At 47.4% G+C, this 25248-nt stretch overlaps 1 protein-coding gene across 9 annotated transcripts in view; it reads left to right on the top strand.

Moving 5' to 3' along the window:
- Positions 1-25248, top strand: part of SYT17 (synaptotagmin 17) — a 72591-nt gene that overhangs the window by 25232 nt on the left and 22111 nt on the right. For all 9 annotated transcript variants that reach the window (XM_037153130.2, XM_053672184.1, XM_053672185.1 and 6 more), the window contains 2 exons: positions 14111-14231; positions 17065-17220. In XM_037153130.2, coding sequence (XP_037009025.1) covers positions 14111-14231; positions 17065-17220 — 277 coding nt within the window. The remainder of the gene's footprint in view (positions 1-14110; positions 14232-17064; positions 17221-25248) is intronic.

Here is a 25248-nt window from a genome sequence, read left to right on the forward strand (position 1 = left end):
TAAATCATCCAATTTTAATCATCATCCCATTTTATACATGGGGAAACTGAGGCACACATTAAGCAACATGTGCAAGGCCGCAGCTGGGATTTGAATCCAGGCTGTCCAGCTCCAGAGGCCGGGCCCTTACCCACTCTGCACCACTGCATCCCCTCCTGATAAACCGAGATCGGGCAGGCAGAGCCCCAGGTGTGTGCGGATGCAGAGTGGTGACTGGGAGCCCAGGCTACTGGAGGTCGGGGGAGGGATCTGAGGAGGGAGGACGGCAAAAAGAGGAAGGCGAGGGTGGGAGCAATGGAGATTGAGGAACTGACCCTAGAATCCTACTTGCCTTTCAATATAGGCTACTTTTGGTCTTAACCATGCCCCAGACAGATGAAGATAGAAAAAATTTAGGACATTTTTTTTTTAAAGGAAAAATTATAGATGATTCTAAGCGCCCAGAGTTATGTGCTGATTGGACCCAGTACCTGGAAACTGCCTGGAGTGACTCATGCCTGTGGCCATTCCTGGCTGCATTTTGCATTTTGAGATCATTCACCACCTGATACCATAGCAGGCAAGGCCCTTGACAAGGCAGACAGCAGTTTTTGTAAATGAGAATCTCTTTTTCACTTGCCCTGAGCTGCTGTCAGCCCTGACCCTCTTGGCAGAGTCCTGGCCTCCGTGTGTGTGCTGAAAGGTTTGCTGCCCAGGTTTTGGTGAAGAGCAGAGTCTGGGCCAGTCCTGTGCAGTCAGGGCTGGGCTCCAGCCAGAACCTTAAAAGGCAGCGTAAGCTAGAAGGTTTTTTTTTTTTTAATGTGGTCCTTCTTGTTTTCCTTCTCCTGAAATAGAAACAGAGTTTACATTTCAGTCCTCAACATGAGCTTTAGATTTCTAGTTATAATGTGAACTAGAAGGGGAGCCAGAGGTGATTTGGACCAGCCCTATTTTATAGAGGAGAAACTGGTAGCACAGAGAAGTTCAGTGTCTTGTGCAAGGTCACACAGCCTTTGGTGACAGAAGTGAGACTAGAGTTAGTTTGCCCAACTTCCAGGCCAGAGGCCTTGCCATGGTGCCACACAGCTTTACCCATCAAGGGAAGGGATCTCTTATGAAGAGCACAGGCCCTGGAGTCATAGAGACCTAGTTCAAGTCCCGGCTTTGCCATCCACTACAGGTGTGCACCCAGGAGAGTTGCCTTACCATCCCTAAAGCTGTTTCTTCCTCTATAAAATGAGGATTGTGTGTTAAAGCCAGCTTATACTGGCTCATAGAGCCCACTGTTAAATTTTCAGGTATTTTTCATGCTGCCGAGTTCATGTTGCTAGCTTGAAATCAGCCACTGTGTATGAAATTGGCAAATGCTACAAACAGAGCTTTTGCCCCTGGAGAGTTAAACACTTACCAGCACATCACTGATCATGGTAGTACTTACTGCAGAGGGTTTGCCTGGGCTGTCAAAAGGCTAGTTTACAGGAGCCTCAAAGCACAGACAGAACCTGGCACGAGTATGCGGTGGTGCCCATAGAGGTCAAGAGCATGGCCCTGCAGTCCCATAATCCTCAAGCCACAGTCAGCCCAATCACGTCCAGTGGTGTGACCTTGGGCAGTTATTCAATGTGAGAACCAGAGGGCTCCAATCCTGGGGGTCATATTGGAATTTGGCCTCCCACACCCATCATGGGTGAGGACTCTAATTGGCTGGTTTGATCACATGGCCATTTGTGAGCCAATCACCTGGCCGAGGGAGAGGAGGGGGTACTCCTTGAGAGGTGGGGGGGGGGTCACATGCTCAGGGTTAGCCCCACCCAAACCATCCTAAAGAGGTTCCAGAAGAAAAGGGCAGGGATTCTGAATAGATGGAAAATACAGTTTTTCACGAACAGGGAGGGCTTCTAAGGGCAATAGATATAAGAAAGGTACGTAGCTGCAAGGGATGGCTTGTGCTTCTCTTTCTTTTCCTCTAAATCAATCAGTTGTTCTATTAGACTCTTACCTCATGCCAGCCCCTGGGCTAGGTGAAAGGGTGGGCTCTGAAGTCTGATCTACCAGTTCGAAGCTCGACCATTTACACTTTCATCCATTCAATAAATATTTACTGAGCACCTAGGCAGGGCAGTGGAATTACCACGGGGACACGTACTGTGTGACCTTTGGTAAGTTAGCTGACTTCTCCACGTCTCAATTTCCACTGGAGGAAAGTGAGGGTAAAAGCCAAATAGCATAGTTGTCAAGAGCACACAAACTGGAGTCAGCCTCCTTGGCCTCATACGCCGCAGACTGCTTTTACCCATAACACTTCTGACGCCAAATGTGTGGGTTTTTTTCTCCACACCTATGAATTCTCCATTTCTCAGACACTCCTGGGTGACCTGCAGTCCAGTTCAACTCTAACACTAACTGCCCAGAGTTAGCTCAGAACAACAGGGAAAGGGCCTAGGCCCAGAGGACTGCCCCCAGTTCAGATGCCAATCACAAGTCCTACATTGTCACCCAAATTGGGTTCTCGTGACCTCTTCCTTGGGTTCTATAACTTGCTAGAATGACTCACAGAACTCAGCAAGGCACTTTACTTACGACTATCAGTTTGTTATAAAGGCATACAACTCAGGAACAGCCAAGTGGAAGGGATGCATAGGGCCAGGTATTGGGGGGGGTGCAGAGCTCCCCTTCTCTCTGAGCACATTCCAGTCCCAGCACCTTTATGTTCATCAACTCAGAAGCTCCCTAAACTCTTTTAGAAGTTGTTTCTAACATCATGGAAGTTTCACGATGTAGGCATAATTAATTAAATCATGTCCATTGATGATTGAACTCAGCCTCTAGCTCCTCTCTCCTCCCTGAAAGATGGGGGCTGGGGCTGAGTTCCAACCCTCTAAGCATGCCTTAGTCTTTCTGGTAGCCAGTCACCATCCTGAAGCTACCTAGAAACCTCCAGCCATCAGTAATCTCATTAGCACACAGAAGACACTCATCACTCCAGAGAGTCCAAGGATTTTAGGAGCTGTGTGCCAGGAACTTAAGGCAAAGAGCAAATTTCTGAGGTCTCTCTGGAAAAGTCCAGCCATTGTTAATATAACAAGAACGGTTTGCACAACATCGATGTAACCTGGCAGCCAAGGAGAGTGGACTGGAATGCACGTGTGTGAACAATGCAACTTCACTGTTCTAGTCAGTGGGGGTGGTAGATGCTGTTGAGTGAACATGTGTACTGTGTGGCCATCGCACTAAAAATAACTGAGCAAGTAGAGCAATAAACCTTCATTGCATTTTGCATGAAGCTTGAACATTCCTCAGTGGAAACTATGCAGATGATTCGGAAGGCTTCAGCTACAGGCAACTGGTGATTGGCAGCTTCATCACGACAATGCGCCCACTCATGCATCATGTCTTTGCAGAGTTTTTTGGCACAATGTCAATTCACCCAGGTGATAAAGCCCCGCTGCAGCCCAGATTTGGTGCCCTGTTACTTCTGGCTTTTCCCAAAACTAAAATGACCTTTGAAAGGGCAGAGATTTCAAACTGTGGATGAGATTCAGGAAAATATGACGGGGCACCTGCTGGCTATTGGGAGAACTGTGTGAGGCTCCAAGGTGCCTACTTTGAAGGGGATTAAGGCATATTGTCCTATGTACAATGTTTCTTGTGTCTTGTATCTTCTTCAGTGAATGTCTTTATTTCCATAGCCCATGGCTGGGTACTTTCTGGACACACCTTATTTCTTTTTTTTTAAAGAATTTTTTTCAGAATAATTGTACTTATTTTTTATTGTTGCTCTATTATTATTGTACAATCTCCTGGATGTGCTACCTGCTTGTTGTGTGATGTCAGACATGAACCTGAGATGTACAATGAGGATAATAGTAGTCACTCTCCCAGAGGGTTATAGTGAAGATTAATGGGAAAATGAAGGAAAGCACTCAAAACTTTGTGTTAAGCAGGTAGTGTGCTCTCAGTAATGTTGGTTATCATCAACAGTATTATCATCACCATCGTCATCATCAGCATCAGCATCATTACTGTTATCGGTGACATCGACACCACCATCATCATCAACATCATGATTGACACCATCACCATTATCAACACCATCTCCAACATAATCGTCATCTTGAACGCTATCATCAACATCATCATCAAAATCATCAGCATCATCAACACCATCAGCAGCATTATCAACACCATCATAATCATTAACACCATGATCAACATCATCATTGATACCATCATCAACATGATCACCAGCAGCAACAGCAGCACCATTGTAATAATCATCATCAACATCATCACAATCATTATCATCATTATCATCATAATCATTATCATCAACATCAGCAGCATCCTCAACACCATTATCAACATTATTATAAACACCATCAACATCAGCAGCAGCAGCACCATCATCAACATTATCATTATCAACACCATCATTGACATCAGCAATATCAAAGGATTCTTGAGAATGGAATGGAATAACATATGCCATATGCTCCTTGGGTGGTACAGAAGTACTCAGTCAGTATTTACTGCTGTGGTTATTTATTTATTTAGGGAACAAGTTAGGAGGGTTTTCATGCATTAGCTCTAGCATGGGCTCACAGGTTTTTTTTAAAAAATATATTTTATTAATTATGCCATTACAGTTCTATTTCCACCCTTCATTCCCCTCCACCCTGTACACCCCCTTCTCCACCATTCCCCCCTTTAGTTTATGACCACGTGTCTCAAGTTCTTTAGATTCTATATCTCCCCTACTATTCTTGCCCTCCCCTGTCTATTTTCTACCTACCGTCTATGCTACTTTATTTTCTTCCCCCCCTTCTCCTCCTCCCACTCCCCTGTTCCTAACCCTCCATGTGATCTTTATTTCTATGTTTCTGCTCCTGCTCTAGCTGTCCTCTTAGTTTGCTTTTGTTTTAGGTGTGGTTCTTAATAACTGTGAGTTTGCTGTCCTTTCACTGTTCATCTTTTTTATCTTCTTTTTCTTAGGTAAGTCCCTTTAACATTTCATATAATAAGGGCTTGGTGATAATGAACTCCTTGAATTTGATCTTATCTGAGAAGCACTTTATCTGTCCTTCCATTCTAAATGAAAGCTTTGCTGGATAGGTCAATTTTGGATGTAGGTCTTTGGATTTCATGACTTGGAATACTTCTTTCCAGCCCCTTTTTGCCTGTAAGGTCTCTTTTGAGAAATCAGCTGACAGTGTGCTGGGAACTCCTTTGTAGGTGACTGTCCCCTTAGCTCTCGCTGCTTCTAGGATTCTCTCCTTCATTTTAATCTTGGCTAATATAATGACGATGTACCTTGGTATGTTCCTCCTTGGGTCCAACTTCTTTGGGACTCTCTGAGCTTCCTAGACTTCCTGAAAGTCTATTTCCTTTGCCAGATTGGGGAAGTTCTCCTTTATTATTTGTTCAAATAAGCTTTCCCCTCGTGGCTGTTCCTCTTCCCCTTCTGGTACCCCTATAATTCCGATGTTGGAATGTTTAAAGATGTCCTGAAGGTTCCTAAGCCTCTCCTCCTTTTTTTGAATTCTTGTTTCTTCAACCTTTTCTGTTTGGTCATTTTTTTCCTCCTTCTCGTCCATTCCTTTGATTTGAGTCCCAGTTTCCTTTCCATTACTGTTGGTTCCCTGTGTATTTCCATTCATTTCAATTAGTTTAGCTTCCATATGTTCCTCTAATTTGTGACTAAAATCAACCAGTTCTGTGAGCATCCTGATCACCAGTGTTTTGAACTGTGCATCTGAAAGTTTGGCTATTTCTTCATCGCTTAGATTTATTGGCTCTGGGGCTCTGAGTTGTTCTTGAGCCATATTTTGATCTGTCTGTGGCTGTTTGTGGCTGTTTGTGGCTGTATGAGGAGCGGAGCCTTAGGTGTTCACCAGGTTAAGGCCACCCAGGTCGCTGGTTTGTGACGCTGTATGTGGGGGCAGGGTCAGAGAGGGACAATGGCGGTTCCCTCTGGCGGTTCCCGCCACTGGGGCCTGCAGTCTGTCTCACTACCGCTAGCTCCTTCACCGGTTTATCTGCACATGAATGTGTGACCACGGTCAGCCCTCAGTGGGTCCGCCGCCTTGCGCCCTCAGTGGGTCCAACGCCCTGCACCCTCAGTGGGTCCGCCCGCTTCTCCATACCTGGGATCCGCCCATGGCTGCTGGCGCACCTGGGTCGCGCACCCGGGTGGGTCCGGTGGATCTTTCCTGCCCGACCCCGCTCTGCTGCTGGCTCTGTCCCTCTTACCGGTTTGGCTGAAGGGTTCGTTGTTGTCAGACTTCCGTGTAGTTCAATTTTCTGTGGTTTAGCTGCGTTTTTGTTGCTTATACTTTGTTGTTTTTAAACTTGGTTGTGTGAGAAGGTGCAGTGCTTCCACCTACGCCTCCATCTTGGTGGAAGTCTCCAGCACCTTCTGGGCTCACAGTTTAGAAAGAAAGTAACCGCTAGAACCCAGAGTCCTAAGTCATGCCCTATGCCGACACCTCCCTGGGATGGGGTTCCTGGGGATCTCATTTACGGCTGTACACCCAGTGCTGTGCAAGTACCTGGCTCAGAATAGACTTTCTGTTTGTGGAACGAATGACCTGTTGGTAGCATTTTCTCTAAGAGGTAAGTCTGGGGCCTGTGGGAGCACAGGGAAGGGGTACTTGGTCCCTACTTATAGATGTGGGACAGGAGATGGAGGGAAGTTGAGTAGTCTCGTATGTTCCATTTGCCAGGTACATAATTTTACCATACAAAGAATGTCACAGCCTGAGAATGAGGGGAACTGAAGCTGGGGGATGAAGAACCTCATAGACAGTGTTTATTGGGGGGTGGGGCAGGAACCATTAAAAGATAAAAAGGGGAGAAACCTGGTCAGGTTTGCATTTCAGGTTGCTCCTTCTGGGGCAGTGTGTGAGTTGAATTTAGACAAGATGAGTTAGGTCCACCCCCAGCACTGGTGACATCTTGGGCCAGATCACTCTCTTCAGAGTGCTGAGCATTGTAGGGTGTTCAACAGCACCTTTGGCCTCTACCCACAAGGTGCCAGTAGCACCCCCTCCCCCAGTGGGGACACCAAAAATGTCTGCAGACGTTGCCATGGGGAAATATCTGCAGGTATCCCCTGGGGGTAAAATCCCCTGGTTGAGAACCACTGGTTTAGAGGTATGTGAGGACAGGTGACCTTTGACTGTGGTAGGCGAGGTGTCCATTAGGACTCATGTCAGAGGGTGGGCTTGGTATTTACGGGTTGGAAGTGACAGGAGGGAAGAGGGCAAGAGAGGCTTCCAGGATCTTGCTTAGTTTGCCACATTGATGGGTTTGCTGGTTGGGGGTGCTGGACAGTGAAATGGGAGGAGCAGGTGAGATTGGGGTCGTGATCCGTAGCTTGAAACGCCCGTGTTATCAGTGTTTCTGGGGCACTTGTGGAAAATACTCTTTCTCAGGCCTTCTTCATGGTCTGTGACTCAGTCCTTTTGCCTAATCCCCACTGTAGCCTCCACTGGGGCTACCATAACAAATCACCACCGACTGGGTGGTTTAAAACAACAGGAATTCTTTCACAGTTCCAGAGGCAGGAAGTCCAGAATCCAGGTGTCAGCAGGGCTGATTCCTCCTGGAGGCCCAGAGGGAGATTCTGTTCTTTGCCTTTCTCCTAACCGCTGGTGGTATGGCCCTTCCTGGCATTCCTTGACTTGTAGCTGTATCACCTTGACCTCTGCCTCTGTCAGCACATGGTGGCCCCACTCCCTCTCTGTGTCCCCCTCTCTGTCTCTCTCATTAGGACACCTTTCATATTGGGTTTAGGGCCTGCCATACTCCGGTAAGAGCTCATCTTAACTTGATTACATCTGCAAAATTCTTGCTTCCAAATAAGATCACATCCATAGATACCAGGGCTTAGCACTTCAACATGTCTTTTTGGGAGACAGAATTCAACCCGCACCAACCTCTCCACTTTCAGTTACCAGGGCACAAAGGAGAGATGGGTGGGAACATAGCAGATGCAGTCCATCCCCGCAGAAATTATGGTGCATGAAAAGTGAGATAGCCTCCTGAAAGTTTGCTGCTAGAGGTGCAGAGAAGTGAATAATCACGACACGAGTGAGAGAGTGAAAGACAGCTAGAACCATTAGGAGAGGAAAGAGGTGCAGCCAGAGGGATCGTTTGAAAATGCACGTCTAATTACGTGACTCTTTGCCTAAAGCCTTCTGAAGCTCCCTCTTCCCCAGGATAAGTCCAAACTCCTTACCTGGCACAAAGGCGTGAACAGACCTGTCTTTTCCTCAGCCTCAGCTTTGCACCCCAGCCTGCCTGCCCTTGCACCTTCTTCACTTGTCCACGTTGGCCTTTTCAGGTGTTCAGGGTGTGTGCCACCTTTGGCCCATCCGCCTACCCCTGCCCCCTGCCCCTCTGACTCCTGCTCCTGCTTCTACAGGGGCGTCTTAGGAAGGTCAGTTCCCATAGCACCCACCACAGTGCTGATTAAATCACCCCATTCTTAGTTATGCATAATAATTAAATAATGTTTACTCTCAGGAGCTACATTCCAGGGACCTTGCCTGTCTTGTCTTCTACTTTGCCCTTTGTGCCTGGTACAATTACCCCGTTGGTGGGTCATGGGTGCCCACCTGTTGTGTGCTAGCCCTGTGCCTGATATGTGGGAGGTACTCTAGAAATACCTTTTGACTGGGTCGTTGGGCTGCGTCTGTGGTTGGGTGAGACACGGAGAAACACAAGGGGCTCTCTATGCAGAAATGGAATGAGCGGGTGAAAGAAGGGTTTGGGGGCTGGCCCCTGCTGGCTGTAGAGCCCTCCCTTAACTGGCAGAGCTTCTCCCAGCTGCTACTTCATCAGTGCCCTGGTCCGTCCCGTCAACCACTGCTACTGCTCACGGGGGACTCACCCTAACTAACATAATCTGTCCACTGTTGGTCTTTCATTATGAACACTGGGGAGCTGGAGGCAAGGCTTTGTGCCCATCCTTTTCATTTGCATTGAAACGCTGCATGTTCTGGAGCAGTCTCTGATAAACAGCTCTCTCTGCCACACTGGGAGCCCACTTTAGGATGGAATCAATATCTCTTTTGAGAAGCTTGAGTGGATCTGAAGTAGGTTGATCTAATTTGGATGGCCATCGAGTCCTAGACATAAACTCTCAGACGTCAAAAGATCAGGCTTCTCTCGCATCTTCCCTGGAAGGTGTAGCTTCTTAGGAAGGATGTGGACAAATGTTTCTCTTGGCCAGCGTTCCCCAGGGCTGCGTTCTGTACTGGGGGAGACAGACGGAAGCCATGTAAGATCACTGCCCTCAAGGAGCGTACCGCCTCCTGGGGCAGAAAGACAGGAGAAATGAAGATCACGACCTCAAAGATGGAAACAGAGACTTATCTCACACCACACACCAAAATCAAGTCCAGGCAGTCTAAGGACTTACATTTACAAGGCCAAACTTTAAGTTTTAGAAGGATAAAAAGGAAGCTGTCTTTATGACTGTAATGTAGCAAAGCACTTCTAGAAAGGCCATAAAGCGTGTACTATAGAGGGAGAGGATGGATGGATGCATTCTGCAATAAAACTATGCATTCTGCTCATCAGAAAATACAATTTAAAAAAAAGTTAAAAGGCAGCCCACAAACTAGGAGAATAGGTTTGTATACATATATTAGTTTGCTAGGGCTGTTGTAACAAAGGGCCACAAACTGAGTAGCTTAAACAGAAATTTACTGTCCAGCTGTCCGAGATCCAGGGGTCGTCAGGGCCACGCTCCCCATGGAGGTTCTTGGAAGGATCTGTTCCAGCTTCTCCCTCTGCTTCTGGCAGTTCTCTGGCTTGTGGCAGCATCACTCCAGTCTTCACATGGCCTTCTCCCTGTGTGCACAGCCGTGTCCAAGTTCCCCCCTTGTATAAAGACCCTGCTCATCCTGGATTAGAGGCACACCCTCCTCCAGTGTGACCTCAACATCTGCAAGGACCTTTTTTTCAAATGAGGTCACATTCTGAGCTCAATATTGGGGGTTGGGGCTTAAACACATGGATTTTGGTGAGACACAATTCAACCCATAACAATACATAACTGGTGAATAATTTAGTAGTATTCATAATATTTATAAGCCTTTTTATAAATTAATAAAAGACAAATATCCAATAGAAAAAATAGGCAATATGAAACAAACAGGATTTTTAAAATAGAGAATAGCTGATAAGCATGAGAAGATGCTCAACCTTTTAAGCAGTCAGGGAAATGCAAGCTAAGTCACAGTAAGGTAGCCAGTGGGCAGAAATCATTAGACAGCCGGACAGCAGCAGACAGCGACAAGCCAGTGCCAGGTGAGTCTTGTGGCCACAGCAGGTGCGTGTCGATTGGTGAGGGGGGTTGACCTCACACCGGAAATCAGAAAGTCAAAGTTTCCACGCGAAACAGGAAATGCGATTGAATCAATACATGACTAGATATTCAAAGAAATGCAAAAAAAAATTTTTTCACAACCACACTGATCGAGGCCATTTGTCAGAGTGTTAACACCTACCTGGTGCTGGCCCTGTCCTCTCCCTCCGTTAGTGGCTGTCAAGTTAGTCCAGCCCTTTGGCCAATACTCTGTTGGTTCATACTGAGTGGCAGAAAAAGACCTGGGTATTTTTATGTGTCTTAATATATTCTTTGACCTAGTGATGATCACAGAGTATTATTAAAATGATATAATCTTAAATATATATACTAATGTGTGTATATATATATATTTATTTATTTAGATATCAAAGTGCCCTATTTTAGCTCATTAAAAACAGCCTAAGTACCTAACAACAGGAAAGTATTAAATTATAGTTTCAGCCTAATGGAAATATTCTATGTAGATATTAAAATTATACTCCACATGTCTAGGCAGTACCATGGAAAGTGCACGTCTGTTTAAGTTGAAAGGGGGTGGGGAGATGTCAGAATTGGCCTGTGCTGTCCGTGCGGCCAGGTTTGACGGCCGTGTGGACGAGGACTGGGAAAACCCTGAGTGGGCTGGGCTGGAGGCAAGAGAGCACTCGATGGAAGGTGTGAAGGGCTGGGATCGTGACTGGATCTTGTTTTTTACAAATGCATTCCTGTTTTAGTGTTGTTTGTGCGCTACCTGGAGACACACTGTTTCTTCCAACCCTGGGAACAAAGGCGGGAGCTCAGAGCAGCTGTGTTCCCACATCGGTAAAAGTTGTGCGCACACACCTGAAACCCTCCGCTCTGGAGAGCCCTTTAGAGGCACTTCAAAGGAAGTATGGCGGGAGGAGAGCCAGGCTGCTGTTTTCCCCAGAAAGTGCCTTTTGTCCCAAATGGTTTTCTTTGATTTCTTTTTTATTGATTAGAACTTAGCTGTGTTCAAAGGCTGCAGGGAGGGAACATTTTAGTCTGGGAAGAGAGCGGAGCATTTGCACCAGCCGGCTGCTAGGAGCTTGCAGGGTGCCTTCTGGATTCATTTGAGTAATTTACAATCTATTTCAGTTCTCCCAAGCTACCCCGCGTGGCTCAACCAAATTAAGCTCATCAAGATCTTGAGAAAGGAAACGACGCCTGTGTATTTGTGACATTGCCTTGAGAAGGGAAAAAAGCAGGCGTGGCCCCCAGTCCCTTCTCCCGCCTCTCCCACCTGTCTCTGGAGGTTGGATAGGGCAGGTGACAGACATCACGCCCGTGACTCCTCTGGGACCGTGACGTGGCCACAGAGCCACCGTGTTGGGGCTGCACAGCTGGTTCTCACGGTCGTCTGCTGAAGTTGTCCAGGTGCTGTGAGTGTGGTGGTGGAGAGATGGACGCTGTCTCTGCCTTTACAGAAAATGAAAAAATGTCTGATAAGGACAACGTGCCAGGAAAGAAATGAAACAAGGCGGTGTGATGGAAAGCGATGGAGGCAGGGAACTCTTTTTCCACTGGGTGCTGGTGGAAACCTTGTACGAGGAGGCGACATTTCAGGTTCCCAAGCGGAGGCACAGCACAGGTGCCAGCCCTGAGGCCAGATGTCTTTTTTTTTTTTCAAGAAGTAGAAAGAAGACTGTTATGGCTGCTGGTTGAGGTCTGAGATGTGGGCAAGGCCAAATTATTTCCATACTGGTAGCCCCGTGGTTCTCAGTTGGGTGATTTTTCCCTCGGGACGTTTGGTGATGTCTAAGGACGTTTTGGATTGTCACAACTGGGGGATAGAAGGCTTTTGGCATCTAGGGGGTAGAGACCAGGGCTGCTGTTGAACATCCTACAATGCACAATGACACCCCCCCAAAAAAAAAATGAATGATTTAGCCCAAAATGGCACTGTTGCAGACTAGGCTAAGGATTTTGGATTTCATTCTAAGATCAGTGGAGGTGTTAGCAGGAAAGTGAGACAGTGGCCTGGTTCAGTTTTCCTCTTTAAACCTAGAACTTTGGACCAAATTATTGCAGGTCTGACAGGACAACCTTACATGACTAAATCTGGATGGGAGGGAGGGCTGGAGATGCTTTCAGAATGAGCAGTCCGTTCTCCTTGGGGCAGCTGAGCCTACTTCCTGGGAAAAGTTTTGCCCGGTGCCTGGGTGTCTGTTCGCAGCAAAGGAAGCTCTAGGAGGAAGTGGAAGGATGGAAACTGAAGCTTGGTCTTTAGCTTGTAGCTGGTGCTCTGAGTTTTTTTGGTCTGGAGAAAAATTCAGCCCTTGGTTGCTTTTAACACTTGTTCAGACTAGAATCATGTATAAGAGTCTCAACCAGCCCAAGAGTCAGAGGTTTAACTGAGATTTCTCAGCCTGAGTACTACTGAAGTTTGGGGCCAGGCCGTTCTGTGTTGGGAGCCAGGGTGCCCTGCACTTTGCAAGATGCTTAGTAGCATTCCTGGCCTCCACCCAGTGAGCATGAGAAACAACCCTCTTCCCACTTGTGACAACCAAAAATGTCTCCTGACATGGCCAAATGTCCCTGGAGATGGGGAGTGGGAGTGGGGGGATAAAATTGCCCCAGGTTGATATAAATGTAATATGCCAATACTTCATAAATGTCCACAAAGTTCACCATGAATTTCCTGGTCCTTCAGGGGAGGAGTCAGGTTGGGAAATGGCTGGTCCTGCTTTCCCCGTAGCCTGAGTTTCTTACCAGTTGGCTTCTGGTCAGCATTTAAATGTGGCATCTTCTAGGGGAGAGAGGCTAAGAAGGTACTGGCTTCAGGAACCTTTCAGGAACAGTTTTGCCCCCTGGTTGTTTAGAGCTGCAGTTTTTGATGCCTTCTGGTTGCCATTGTTCATATGTGTCACACATACTGGGGCCGAGAATGTGAGGCCCCTCCACTTTCTCCGGGGCCGGGTTAAGGTGTGAGGTTGGTGCCATAAGCCCTGAAGATCACGGAGCTTCTCATCATATTGATCAAGATAATAATTGCCCGTTGTAAATCATAGCAATGGTCTAACGTTCTCACAATGATTATGTCAGTAATATTTCTGAAATACCAAATATCCCATTCTTGCAAAAAAAATACTATTTCTCTTTTTTATTTGAATGGAGGGGTGTTCCCTTCTTCTAGGGGGCCAGAGCACATACTGATTCTGCCTAAGGGGGAAGCCAGCATTGTCTTCCCCACTTAGCAGTTAACAAACGTACAATACCAAGAATGCAAATGAGTGACGGTGATGTTGTTTGTAAGGAGAATCTCCACTAATTTTAAAAATCCAGATTATTAACCACAGTGGTCAGAATACCTGGAATGAAGTCTCCCTGTGTCCAAATGTGGGCACTACCACTTTCCAGCTGTCTGAGCCTGTGTCCTCACCTGTTAAATGGGAATGACACTCATATCTCACAGGCTCATTATAGAGATTGAACCAGTTATTTCCTGTAAAGTGTCTAGCACAATACTTGATTGACCTGTGGTATTTATTTATTATTATCACTATTCACACCTTTGTCCTCACTATGTTGTTGCTGCTGTTAGGAGTTCTAAGAGCAGAAAAACTTTCTGAGAGAAAAAAAAAAAAAAAAACCTGGGTCAGAGGCTAAAAGAAGTCAAAGGAAGGAAGAGGTACCCTCTGTCCACTGATCCATCCACAGAAGCCCGATTGTGAGCTTCTGGGATCAATTTCCTGCAGGTGAGGTGCAAAATAAAAGAAAAAAAAGCAACTTCTCAATTATTTCCTTTCTCTGCAGAATGAAGTGGAGCTGGGGGAGCTGCTTCTGTCACTGAATTATCTCCCAAGTGCGGGGAGACTAAATGTTGACGTCATTCGAGCCAAGCAACTTCTTCAGACAGATGTGAGCCAAGGTTCAGGTGCGGTGCGCCTCCCTCCCTCCTTCCCCATTTCTTCAAGAGGCATGTGTTTTTTCTTTTTCACACAAAGGACCCGATTTTCTTTTTATTCTGCATCCTGGATACTGTTAATAAGATAAGACCTGCCCTGGCCAGGTGGCTCAGTGGGTTGGAGTGTTGTCCCGGGCTCTAAAAGGTTTCAGGTTCAATTCCCTGTCAGGGCACATCCCAGGTTGTGGGTTCGATATCTGGTTGGGGTGTGCGTGGGAGGCAACCCGTCAGTGTTTCTCACAGGGATGTTTCTTTTTCTCGCCCTTCCTCTCTCTCTAAAATCAATAAACATATCCTCAGATAAGGATTCAGACAAAAAAGATAAGACCCTATGAAGATAGACAGTATCCAGAAGTGTAACCCAGCAAAGCAGGGCCTGTGCACTTGGCGCCTTGACACATGACCCAACAGTTAGTGTTGGAGGAAACAGGTCTTATTTGCAGGAGTGAGACCTCGGGGCTGGGAGCTCTCCTGCTCAGAGCCCTGTTCTCCCACGAGTGTTCTCCCAGCACTTCCCTTGCTCCCCACCAGGCTGTAGGCCAAGCCCAGTAGTTTCCCCTGTTCGTATCTGTTCTTAAGCCAGCTGTGCAAACAGGTCTCCATCCCCTCTGGAGTGAGTGGTGGGTTTCAAAGTCTCCATCCTCTCGCAGCAGCTCTCCCCTTCAGGATCTGGGGTACGTTGTCCTCAGCCTTCTGTAATAGTCCAGGAAAGCATGTGCTGTGTTGCACTGGGTCACGGTGAAGTCCAGGAAGGCACAAGTCCCAAAAAAGTGGCCTTTCTGTATGTCCTGAGTCCCGAGAGTCCAGGTCTGTGAAGCAGCAGGTCCTTGGTGCCTTCGGTGGCTAGAGCAGGCACAGTCAGCGGCAGCAGGCCCTGCTCTCCTTCTCCGCTGCTGCTTCCCCCCTCACCACGGGCAGCATGGCTGAATCTCTCACAGGGCTGCCCTCTTCACTACAGCCTGGCGCAGCTGCTGCCTTCTCTCTCAGCTCTCCTGGTGGACCAGCCTTACTCTCTCTGCCCACTCTTAGTTTAAATCCTGACCAGGAGCTTCCTACATGACCTCCTATCCAGCTCTCCCACAGTGTGCCACATTTGCCAGTTTCCCTTCTGTCCTCTCTCGGCTGCCATCTTCAGTCAGGGCAAGAGCTCCTGTGACACAGGGGCTTCCGGGGAGGGCATTCAGCTCCCCTAGCTGTGTCACAAGTCCCTGAGTGCTCTCAGAGTCGCAGACAACTTTCACTGGGCGGTAGCAGAGCTGTTAGCTTGCCGTTTTGTTACACAAAGTATCTTAAATACTGTATCATCTCTTTCCCCCATCCCCCAGCCATGGGCCGTGGGGACTTTAAGGACCCCTCACTCTGCACCCCGTTACAGAACTAGATGTTATTTCAAGAGGAACAATAAATAATCAGATATCTTTTAAAATGAGGCAGGTAAATGATGCCACCTCAGACATAACCCCATTTGAACTGGGGATTTGACTGAGACCGGGTGTGATAACTACTGAAATCTAGATCCTCTTTGTACACAGGCAGCCCAGAGGAAGTGGCTTGCCTTTCCAGTTGCTATGCCTGCAATAGAGACACTGTCCTCCAGGAGGCATTAGTGTGCATTGTCCATGAATCCTAAATCTGTGAGAGTGGTGTATGCACCCTAAGGCTTTTCCCCAACTCATTTCAAGTGTACCATAAATCTTTATAAATCCCAGCTCTGAAAAGACTGTTATATTTAAAGTATCTATTTTATAGCAAACCAAATTCAAATATGACTTTTAATGAACAGGAACAGATTACATTCCATCTGTAAGTAGCTTCTCTCAAGACAGCAAGGATATTATCATGAAAGCAGCCATGGTGGCTGGGATCTCTTCAGCTCAGTGGCAGAAATACTGTCTTCTCTAAGAGCAGTGGCTAAAATAAATTACTTTTGCTCTAAGGTGACAGCTGAATTTAGAAGACAGCTTGCATTCCCCGAAACCACTTTACAAAAACCAGGTTTCGCAGGGGCCCGTGGAAGGAACGGTGTGGAGGCCGGAGAGTTTCGGACGCACCGCAGCGGGAGAGTCAGTGTGAGGAATGATTTAAGGGTGTCGGAGTCCAGCTACCTCCAACCGAGTCCCATTCTCTATTGCTTGCAAATAATGTGCCTTGGGGAAGTTACTTAACCTCTAAAAGCCTCAGTGTCTCCATCTGAAAAACTGACATCGTAACAGTATTCATCTCATTGGGCTGTTTAAACAACCTTCAGTTGGATAATGTACATGAATCTCTTTGTAAGCTATAAAGTGATAAAAAAAATGGTAGTTATAACTCTGCCATCTCTACTCTGTCTGTGGGCTCTGGGCTTAATGGCATGATGATGGGTGTCCAGGAAAAAAAGCCAGACCAGGCCCTAGATCTGGCACTTTCTCCACTAGCCAGATCGCAAGCCAATCATTTCTCACCTTGAGTCTTCTGTTTCTTTACCTGTAAAATGCCTCACACATGAGAGGAGCTCAGTAAATACAGGGTGGCTGGAGGAGGAGAGGAAGGGAAAAGGGGGAATGAAAAATAGATAGAGGGGAAATGGATGATGAGAGGAGGTGTGGATGGGAAAATGGGTGGATTGAAGGAAAATAGCTGAAAGGGTGGGTAGGTAGTTGGGCTGGCAGGTAGCTGGGAAGATGATAGATGGAAGGAAGGAAGGAAGGAAGGAAGGAAGGAAGGAAGGAAGGAAGGAAGGAAGAATAGATGAAAAGTTGAATGGAGGGATGGATGGGTTTCCTGATCTGTAACATTCTGTGACATTGTATCCAATTCTCAGACCCCTTTGTGAAAATCCAGCTGGTACATGGACTCAAGCTTGTGAAAACAAAGAAGACATCCTTCTTAAGAGGCACAATTGATCCATTCTATAATGAATCCTTCAGCTTCAAAGTTCCCCAAGAAGAACTGGAAAATGCTAGCCTAGTGTTTACAGGTAGGTAGACCCTGCTGACGCCCCAGGTGAGGTGTGTTCAACTTATTATCCTAGGGGTAGAAGGTGCCAGAGAGGGTAATGTTTAAAACCTTCACATCTGGTGTTCAGCTACCCAGGTTTGAATCTACCTGATGTTTATGAACTTGAGCAAGACTCTTAGAGTCACACAGCATAATTGTTTCAAATGTAAACTTCGGAAGCACGTTTCCTGGCATGTTTCTCATAATTCCTGAAGCCTTGGGCAGCCTCACCCCTCTGAGCGTCATTTTCTTCATCTACAAGACACGTGTAATAATAGTATTTACTCTCTAGGTTTGTTGTAAAGATTAAGTGACTTACAACTTTGGCATAATAACAAGTACTCATGGTATAAGCTTTCATGATATTAATCAAGTAGTTTACAGCCTAACGGAGAAGCAGGAGAAACTAGGGGCCTCAGAACCCTCAGAGAGGAGGATTTTCAAAGGCTTCCGAGACCATCCGGCGTGTAAGTAGAGACTCCACGTGCCCTTCTACTTGAGTTTAATCTACTGTTTACAGGGTATATTAGTTATCCACTGCTGCATAACAAACCACCCTAAAATTCAGTGACTTGAAACGGTGAACATAGTATCTCTTAGTTCCCACGAGTCAGGAATTCAGGCGTGCCTTTCTTTGCTGGGGACCTCTGGCCAAAGTTCTCTGACAGGCTGCTGTCAAGGTTTCGGCTGAGGCTCCAGTGGGGGAGGGTTTGTTTTCCAGCTCACTCGGGGTTGTTGGCAGAACTCAGTTTCTCACAGGCTGTTAGGCTGGGGGCCTGAGTGCCCTCCCGGGTGCTGGCCGGCGGGCCTTCCTTGGTTCTTCACCACACAGGCTTCGCTGTCAGGCAAGTCACAACATGGCAGGCGACTTCCACCAGAGTGGGCAAGTGAGAGAACAAAACAGGATGAGCAAGAAGGAAGCCACAGACTTTTTATAAGCTAAACTCACAAATGACACCCTGTCCCTTTTATTCATCAGAAGCAATTTACTTGGTCCAGCTCACACTCAAGGGGAGGGGATTATACAAGGGCAGGAATACCGGGAGATAAGGGCTCTTTGGGAGTCATTTTCGAAGCTGCCCACAGCAACATGGTTAGAGTCCTAGAAGTAATGGTGATTGTCTCCTGTGTCCTGTTCACGGCAAGCGCTTCCCTGATATTACTCCTAATATTCATTAGAACCTACCCTGTCAAGTCCGTATTATCCTCATCAATTTACAGGGCCGGGGACTGAGGCTTAAAACATAAACAACCCACTCTATGCCTCAAGCTGGTAGAGAAGGATTATCTTTGGCCTTGTTAGCTCCTAAGATCAAAGGCCCTGCATTTCTTCAAGCACCAAGGTGGTGCTGGCCTTGAGGATCTGACGTCATACGTGGAGGAGTCCAGCTCCAGGGCGATTAGAAGCTCTCATCTGTTTAGATCTAGGCTAGAATCTTGGCTTCGGGTCTCCCAAGAAGTCAGGCCACGACTGAGAAACCCTGGCATGCACAGCTTCCTCTGCAGGAGCTCAGTCTTTCTTTTTTTTTTTTTAATTTATTGAGTTATTTTTCAAGTACAGTTTTTTTTTGTCAATTTCTCCCATCCCAACCCCCCTCCGCCCCGTCTCCCCACCTCCCTCCCCTCCCCCCTCCACACAGACCTCATCCCTGTGTCTTTCATACTTGTTCTTCAAAATCCCTCCCTCGTTTTTCCCCTTAAATTCCCTTCCCTCTCCCCTCTGGTCGCTGCCCACTTGTTCTCTATTTTAGTGTCTTTGTTTTTATTCTATTTGCTTGTTTATTTTGTTATTTAGCTTCCTGTTAAAGGTGAGATCATATGGTATTTGTCCTTCAATGCCTGGCCTATTTCACTCAGCATAATGCTTTCCAGTTCCATCCATGTTGTTGCAAAGGGTAGTAGCTCCTTCTTTCTCTCTGCAGCATAGAATTCCATTGTGTATATGTACCACAATTTTTGGATCCATTCATTTACTGACGGGCACCTAGGTTGCTTCCAACTCTTGGCTATTGTAAATTGTGCTGCTATGAACATTGTGGTGCAAAGGTTCTTTGAAATTGATGTTTTAGGATTCTTGGGATATAATCCTAGCAGTGGAATTGCTGGGTCAAAAGGCAGGTCGATTTTTATTTTTCTGAGAAAATTCCATACTGTTCTCCATAATGGTTGTACCAGTCTGCAATCCCACCAACAGTGAACTAAGGACCCCTTTTCCCCACAACCTCTCCAACATTTGTTGTTTGTTGCTTTGTTTATGATAGCCATTCTGACCGGTGTAAAGTGGTATCTCATTGTGGTTTTAATTTGCATCTCTCTGATGAGCTCAGTCTTTCTCATCATTAGGACCACAGATGTTCTGTGCTCCGAGACCCCTCCAGGCAGGTTGGTGCTAAGCTTTCTCTGGGCCTGTCACCCCAGAGTCTGCAGCCAGTTAGGGGTGCCTGCCCCAGGAAGATATGACGCTTCTATCTGATGCAGCCTGTGTCGCTGCTGTCCAAGCACCCTGCTCTCCCCAAGATTTTACGTCAAGATGGAAGACAGTGGTTTCATTGCATCTGTAAATGGTGGAGGGCAAGCAGTGGAAACTGCAGTTGAACCTTATTTATTCAATAAATACTTACTAATTTCAGTAGGCATTTATTATTTATACTTTACTCAATTAGTATTTATTGAAAAAAATTGCATGTACGTGAACCTATGCCATTCAAACCTGTGTTGATCAAGGTTCAACTGTATTTTCATTCTGCAGTTAGGAATCCACAGATGTAAAGGGCTGACTTGTTACACCAAAGTGTGGGTTCTCCAAAGTGTGGGGCACCCAGCACCCGCTTTGTTCAAGGGTCAACTCTATATTGAACCAAAACTGGGATCCACGCATAGAATATTGATTCCTAAGTCCCTACTGAGAATAAAGGACTTAAGGTGGCACCTGCAGACTAGGAGGGTCACAGAGGTGGGAGGAGATGAGTGCCCACATGGAAAGCCCTGACACTGTTACATTTCATGGAAAATGTAGCATCTGATTGTTACAATGTGTGACATAACCCAGGGATGTATACGGACAAGGGATCAGCAAGGCTGTGGGGGGCAGCGCCCAGCTCCTGGCTTTGCGGGCTCGCACAAGAGCCTGTGTACTTAGGTTTTCTCATCTGTAAAATGGGGATCACTGTCAGGGATTGCTGTGTGGATCCAAGGAAGGAATCCACAGTCAGTGCTGGACGCGGTGCCTCACACCTAGCTGGCACTCCGTAACTGATCGCTCTTATTAAAGGGAAGTTTTACTGTCTCCCCCATCCCCCTTCCGGACCCTTCTCCCTGGAGTCAGCACCTTTAATGTCCCGGTATGTATCATTCTACACCCTTGTCCTTCTTCACATAGACATCATCCACATCTATAGTGGATTCAGCTTTTTCAAAAAGGTATTCATTAATTCAGGAAGTGTGTATTAAGCACCTTCTCTGCGCCGGGCACTGTTTCCAAGTAGTAGAATGTCGCCGTGAACAGAACAGACCATTCCTGCCCTGACTGATGGGGCTCAGTTGGTTGGGTGTCGTTATCCCACAGAGCAAAAGGTCACTGCTTCGGTTCCTAGTCAGAGCACATGCCTGGGTCGCGGGTTTGGTCCCTGGTTGGGGCGCGGGCTGGAGGCAGCCAAATGGCGTTTCTCTCTCACTGGGATGTTTCCTTTGCTTTCCTCCACCCTTCCCCTATCTCTTAAAAAAAAAATTAAAACACCATCCCTGCTCTTGCGGGTGTTTCCAGACTATTTATTCTGTGGGCATCACTCTGAGACTTGCTTTTGTGTCATTAATAATGAATGTATTCAGTCCCTCCAGGTGAATGTACATATGAAGGCATCTTACTTTATTTTTAGTAACTGCATTATGAAAATACCACCATGCGGAAGACCATGATAAAAGCAGAGGTTATTCATCATTTTGGGGGGCAGTGAGGGGTGTGTGACAGAGCTTCTGAGCTCCTTAGACAAATAACCAGGAGGACAGAAAAATTTTGCATATAGTTCAGAGGCTTCTGGAAACCCTCGAACCACATATGTGAACCCAGTAGGGCAGGGCCTCAGGCAGGAGCGGCCCTCCCAACCCCCCACCCCGCACACCTCTGGGTCCACCCTCCGTCTCTGAGGGGGCCATCGTCAGCTGCACCTGTCACACAGGCCCCTGCTGTCCCTTCCCGGAAGACATGCTTCTCTTTCAGACACTGGGGTTTGGGGCCGCCAGCTCAGGGTTCCCTCTCCTCAAGTGAAAAGCCCATTGAAAGTGCTTTTTATAGGCCTGAACCAGGTGACTCAGAGCATCGACTTGATACACCAAGGTTGCAGGTTCAACCCCTGGTCAGGGCACATACAAGAATCAACCAATGAATGAATGAATAAATAAGTGAAACAACAAATCCACGCTTCTCTCTGTCTCCCCGACTTCTCTAAGAATCTATAAACCAAAAAATGTAGACAAGGAAAGACTGATTGCAGGCCTCCCTGTCCCCTTAAGCAGGGCTGCTCGACCCTGCCTGCACTTCAGAGTCCGCTGGGAACTTTAAAATGCTACCAACGGCCATGCGCTACTGCAGAGACTCCGATTCAGCTGGACTAAGGTGGGGTCCTGGGCTCTACGTGGACATCTATATTTTTAAAGCACCCCAGATGTTTCCAATGCTCTGTCCGGGTTCAGAACCACAGCTCTGCGTGGAGAGGCCAGCCGGGGTAGCGTTTTCCCTAAAGGGCACTGGCTGGAATAACGAAAGAATGAGAATCGAGCTGATGCATATCTAGACAAAGCTACTGTTCTTCTGAATCCAAATCTGTAACGTTCTGACTTGCTTTACTTAACCACTAGGGGAGAGAGCTGTTACCTCCAAGCTAAGGATCCGAAACCCAGCCCATTAACGTGTTTCTAAACACTTCACAACAAAAGTAAGGTTGATATGCAATTTAAGCATTTGCCAAGACTCCTGGGAAGAAGCCTGTAATTAGATGGCGGGCCGGGCTTTCTGAGCAGTTCCTTTCCTGTGTGGGATGAGGGTTCCGTAATTTTCGGTCAGGTGATTTCTGCAGCTGAAATTTTTAAGGAAAAGACGGGGAATTGCTCTCTCACTCCTGAGATAGCAACACTGTCAGGGAATGTGCAGGGGGCTCGGCCACTGCGCTTACTGGGCTGTGATCGGAAGTAGGGGGAGAGAAGAAAAGAAGAAGAAAAAATGCAGCTTGCTGATGGCTGTTCAGACTTTTAAAAATAGAATTACCATCTATGATTCCGCAATTTTACTTTCGCGTATACACCCAGAAGAACCGAGAGCAGGACTCAGGTGTCTGCACCCCCTGCTCATAGCAGCATTTTCCACGGTAGCTAAGAGGTGGGAGCAACCCAGTGTCCATCAGTGGATGGGTGATCAAAATGTGGTCTGTTCATACGGCGGAATGTTATTCCACCTTAAAAGGAGTGAGATTCTGACACCTGTTCCAACGTGCATAAACGTTGAGGGCGTTGTGCTAAGAGAAATAAGCAGATATGAAAGCAGAAATACTGTGTGACTCCATCTGTATGAAGTACCAAGTACCAACAGTAGTCAAATTGATAGAGACAGACGGTAGAATAGAGGTTATTATGGGATGAGGGGAGGCAGGAGGGTTGGGAGTTATTGTTTAGTGGGGACAGATTTTCAGTTTGGGAAGATGAAAAGATTCTGGAGGTGGACAGTGGTGATGGTTGCACAACCAGTGTGAGTTGTCCTTATACCACTGAATTGTTTACCTAAAGAAATGGTTAAAGTGGTTCATACTATGTTACGTGCATCTTACCACAATTTAGAGAAAGAGAGAGGAAGGGAGGGAGGGAGGGAGGTTGGTTGGTTGGTACAGGAAAGAAATGCATCTTGATGTCCACAGAATCCAAAATTCCTCTGAGCAGTTCAGGGTGGTACCCAAGTACTGAGGCTGGACCCCTGCAAACTGTTTTTTCCAAGATAAGTCACTGTTCTCTCACTGCCACTCGAACAGGGTAAGTACAGAGGTTTGGGGCCAGACCCCTGAGCCAGGTGCCTGGGGTTCGCTGTGCGACCTTGGCACTTCCCTTGGCCACTCAGCTGCTCATCTGTGAAGTGGGGATAATGGGCCTTGCTTCTGTAGATTTTGTCAAGTCCAAAATGCCTCACTGTATGTAAAGGTGTGGAGTGGTGCCAGCTCAGAAGTGCTCCGTAAGTGTTAGCTGTGATTATTATTCCCTGAAGGAGTCCAAACTCGTGTAGCCAGAGGTCACAAAGCTCTTCTGAAAGATGATGGGGCATAGATACATGACTAAATAATATATTCTACACCTTTGTCAACTTAGAGTCTGAGATTCTGTGGAAAACCCCCAAAGGGAAGGAAAACCTTGCTTTACAGCCTTAACTGGGTGGGATATTGCCTTCCTGTTCCCCTCCCACGCAGCATCAGACGAAGACCCTGCTTGGAGGTGAGGTTTGGGAGGAATCGCGAGGTTAGAAGGAACTAAATATATGTCATTGCCTCTCTAGCCCTGAACCTCCCTTGGTTTCCCTTAAGTACCCTGGGCTCTCTGGCCTTCTGAAGAGCATTCGAAGCTCTTCCTCCTCTGGTGACCTTGGTCAAGAGGCACTTCGCTTCAGAAAGGTTCCCAGTGCCCAGAGGAAGCAGGAGCCGTGGGTGCTGCCCGCAGACAACCTCTGACGGTGGGGGATGGGAGAGGCTGAGGGCTGGCCCCTCACCGAGGACTGACCAGATTGCGACAGACCCCACAGACCAGATTGTTTTGAGCACCTACTGTGTGCCTCACACTGTCCATTAGATCAGTATTCCCCAACCTTTTTGGCACCAGGGACTGGTTTCATGGAAGACAATTTTTCCACGGCCTGGGCTGCGGGCATGGCTTCAGCGCATTACATTCAAGCTCAACTCCCACTGTGCCCCCCGGTTCCTCACAGGCCCCGACCAGCGCTGGTCCATGGCCCGGGGGTTGGGGACCCCTCACTAGTGCTACTTGTTCATTAGGGAACCAGACGTTCGTGGCACATGTTGTCATCGACCTTAATTCTAGCAGGGGACAGAGAGACATTATCAAATGCCACACCAATAATGACTTAATTGTGAATTGGCCTCAGGGTAGTGCAGGAGAGAGGCAGGACATATTGCTGGGTGCCTGGCCTCATCTGGGGAGTGGGGTGGTGACCTGTGAGTGGGGAGCTGAAGGTTGCAGGGGGATGAGGAGCAATCAGGCAGGGCTCCAGCCCAGACGGGAAACTGAGGTTTGGAAGAGAAGTCAAGGCCGGTTTCATGCTTCATCCTAGAAGCTACGCAGGCTGCCAGGGGTTAGGATAGAGGACTCATGCACTGCTGCCCATCTGTCCATTAAAGTTCTCAAGGCAGCTGCTGCAGGCATTGACCTGGGCAAGGCTCAGAAAGGGGCCCATCAGTGTAACCAGTGCTGGGCAGCTGCAGAGCACTGAGGAGGGCAACCAGGTAACGACTGGCACTCCTTTCTGCCAACTCTTAGTGTCTCTAGCTAGGGCCAGCGAACACGGCATCTGAAACTTCAACATGCACAGGCATCTCCCAGGGGGCGCTAAAATGCAGATTCTGAGTTAGTTGGGGTGGGGCCTGGGATCCGCATTTCTGGCAGCACCCAAGTGATGCTGATGCTGCGGGTTGGCAGAGCGGGAGCGGGAAGTGCAGCAGGGTAACAGTCACTCCACCTGTTAGGATCTGACCGTCCAGCAGTGATCCATCCCTCTGCACACCATTCCACTTCCGAACCCACATAGCGTGAATGTCTGTACATTCACATTGTTATGTGGGGACTTAATCCTGATGCCCAGGCCCTAGCCCAGAACAACGGAATCAGCCAGGGCATCTGCACCTCGGGGAGGGGCTGTACTTTGCAAAGCTCCCAGGTGGTTCTCTTGTGCAGCCTGGGCTGGCAAGCATTTGCCTATACTGTTCTGCTTCCACCCCACCCTGCTGTCTGCTTGGAGGCCTCT

Source organism: Artibeus jamaicensis, unplaced genomic scaffold (genome assembly GCF_021234435.1).
Source record: "Artibeus jamaicensis isolate MK-2021 breed Jamaican fruit bat unplaced genomic scaffold, CSHL_Jam_final contig_729, whole genome shotgun sequence".
In the NCBI taxonomy this organism is placed as follows: domain Eukaryota; kingdom Metazoa; phylum Chordata; class Mammalia; order Chiroptera; family Phyllostomidae; genus Artibeus; species Artibeus jamaicensis.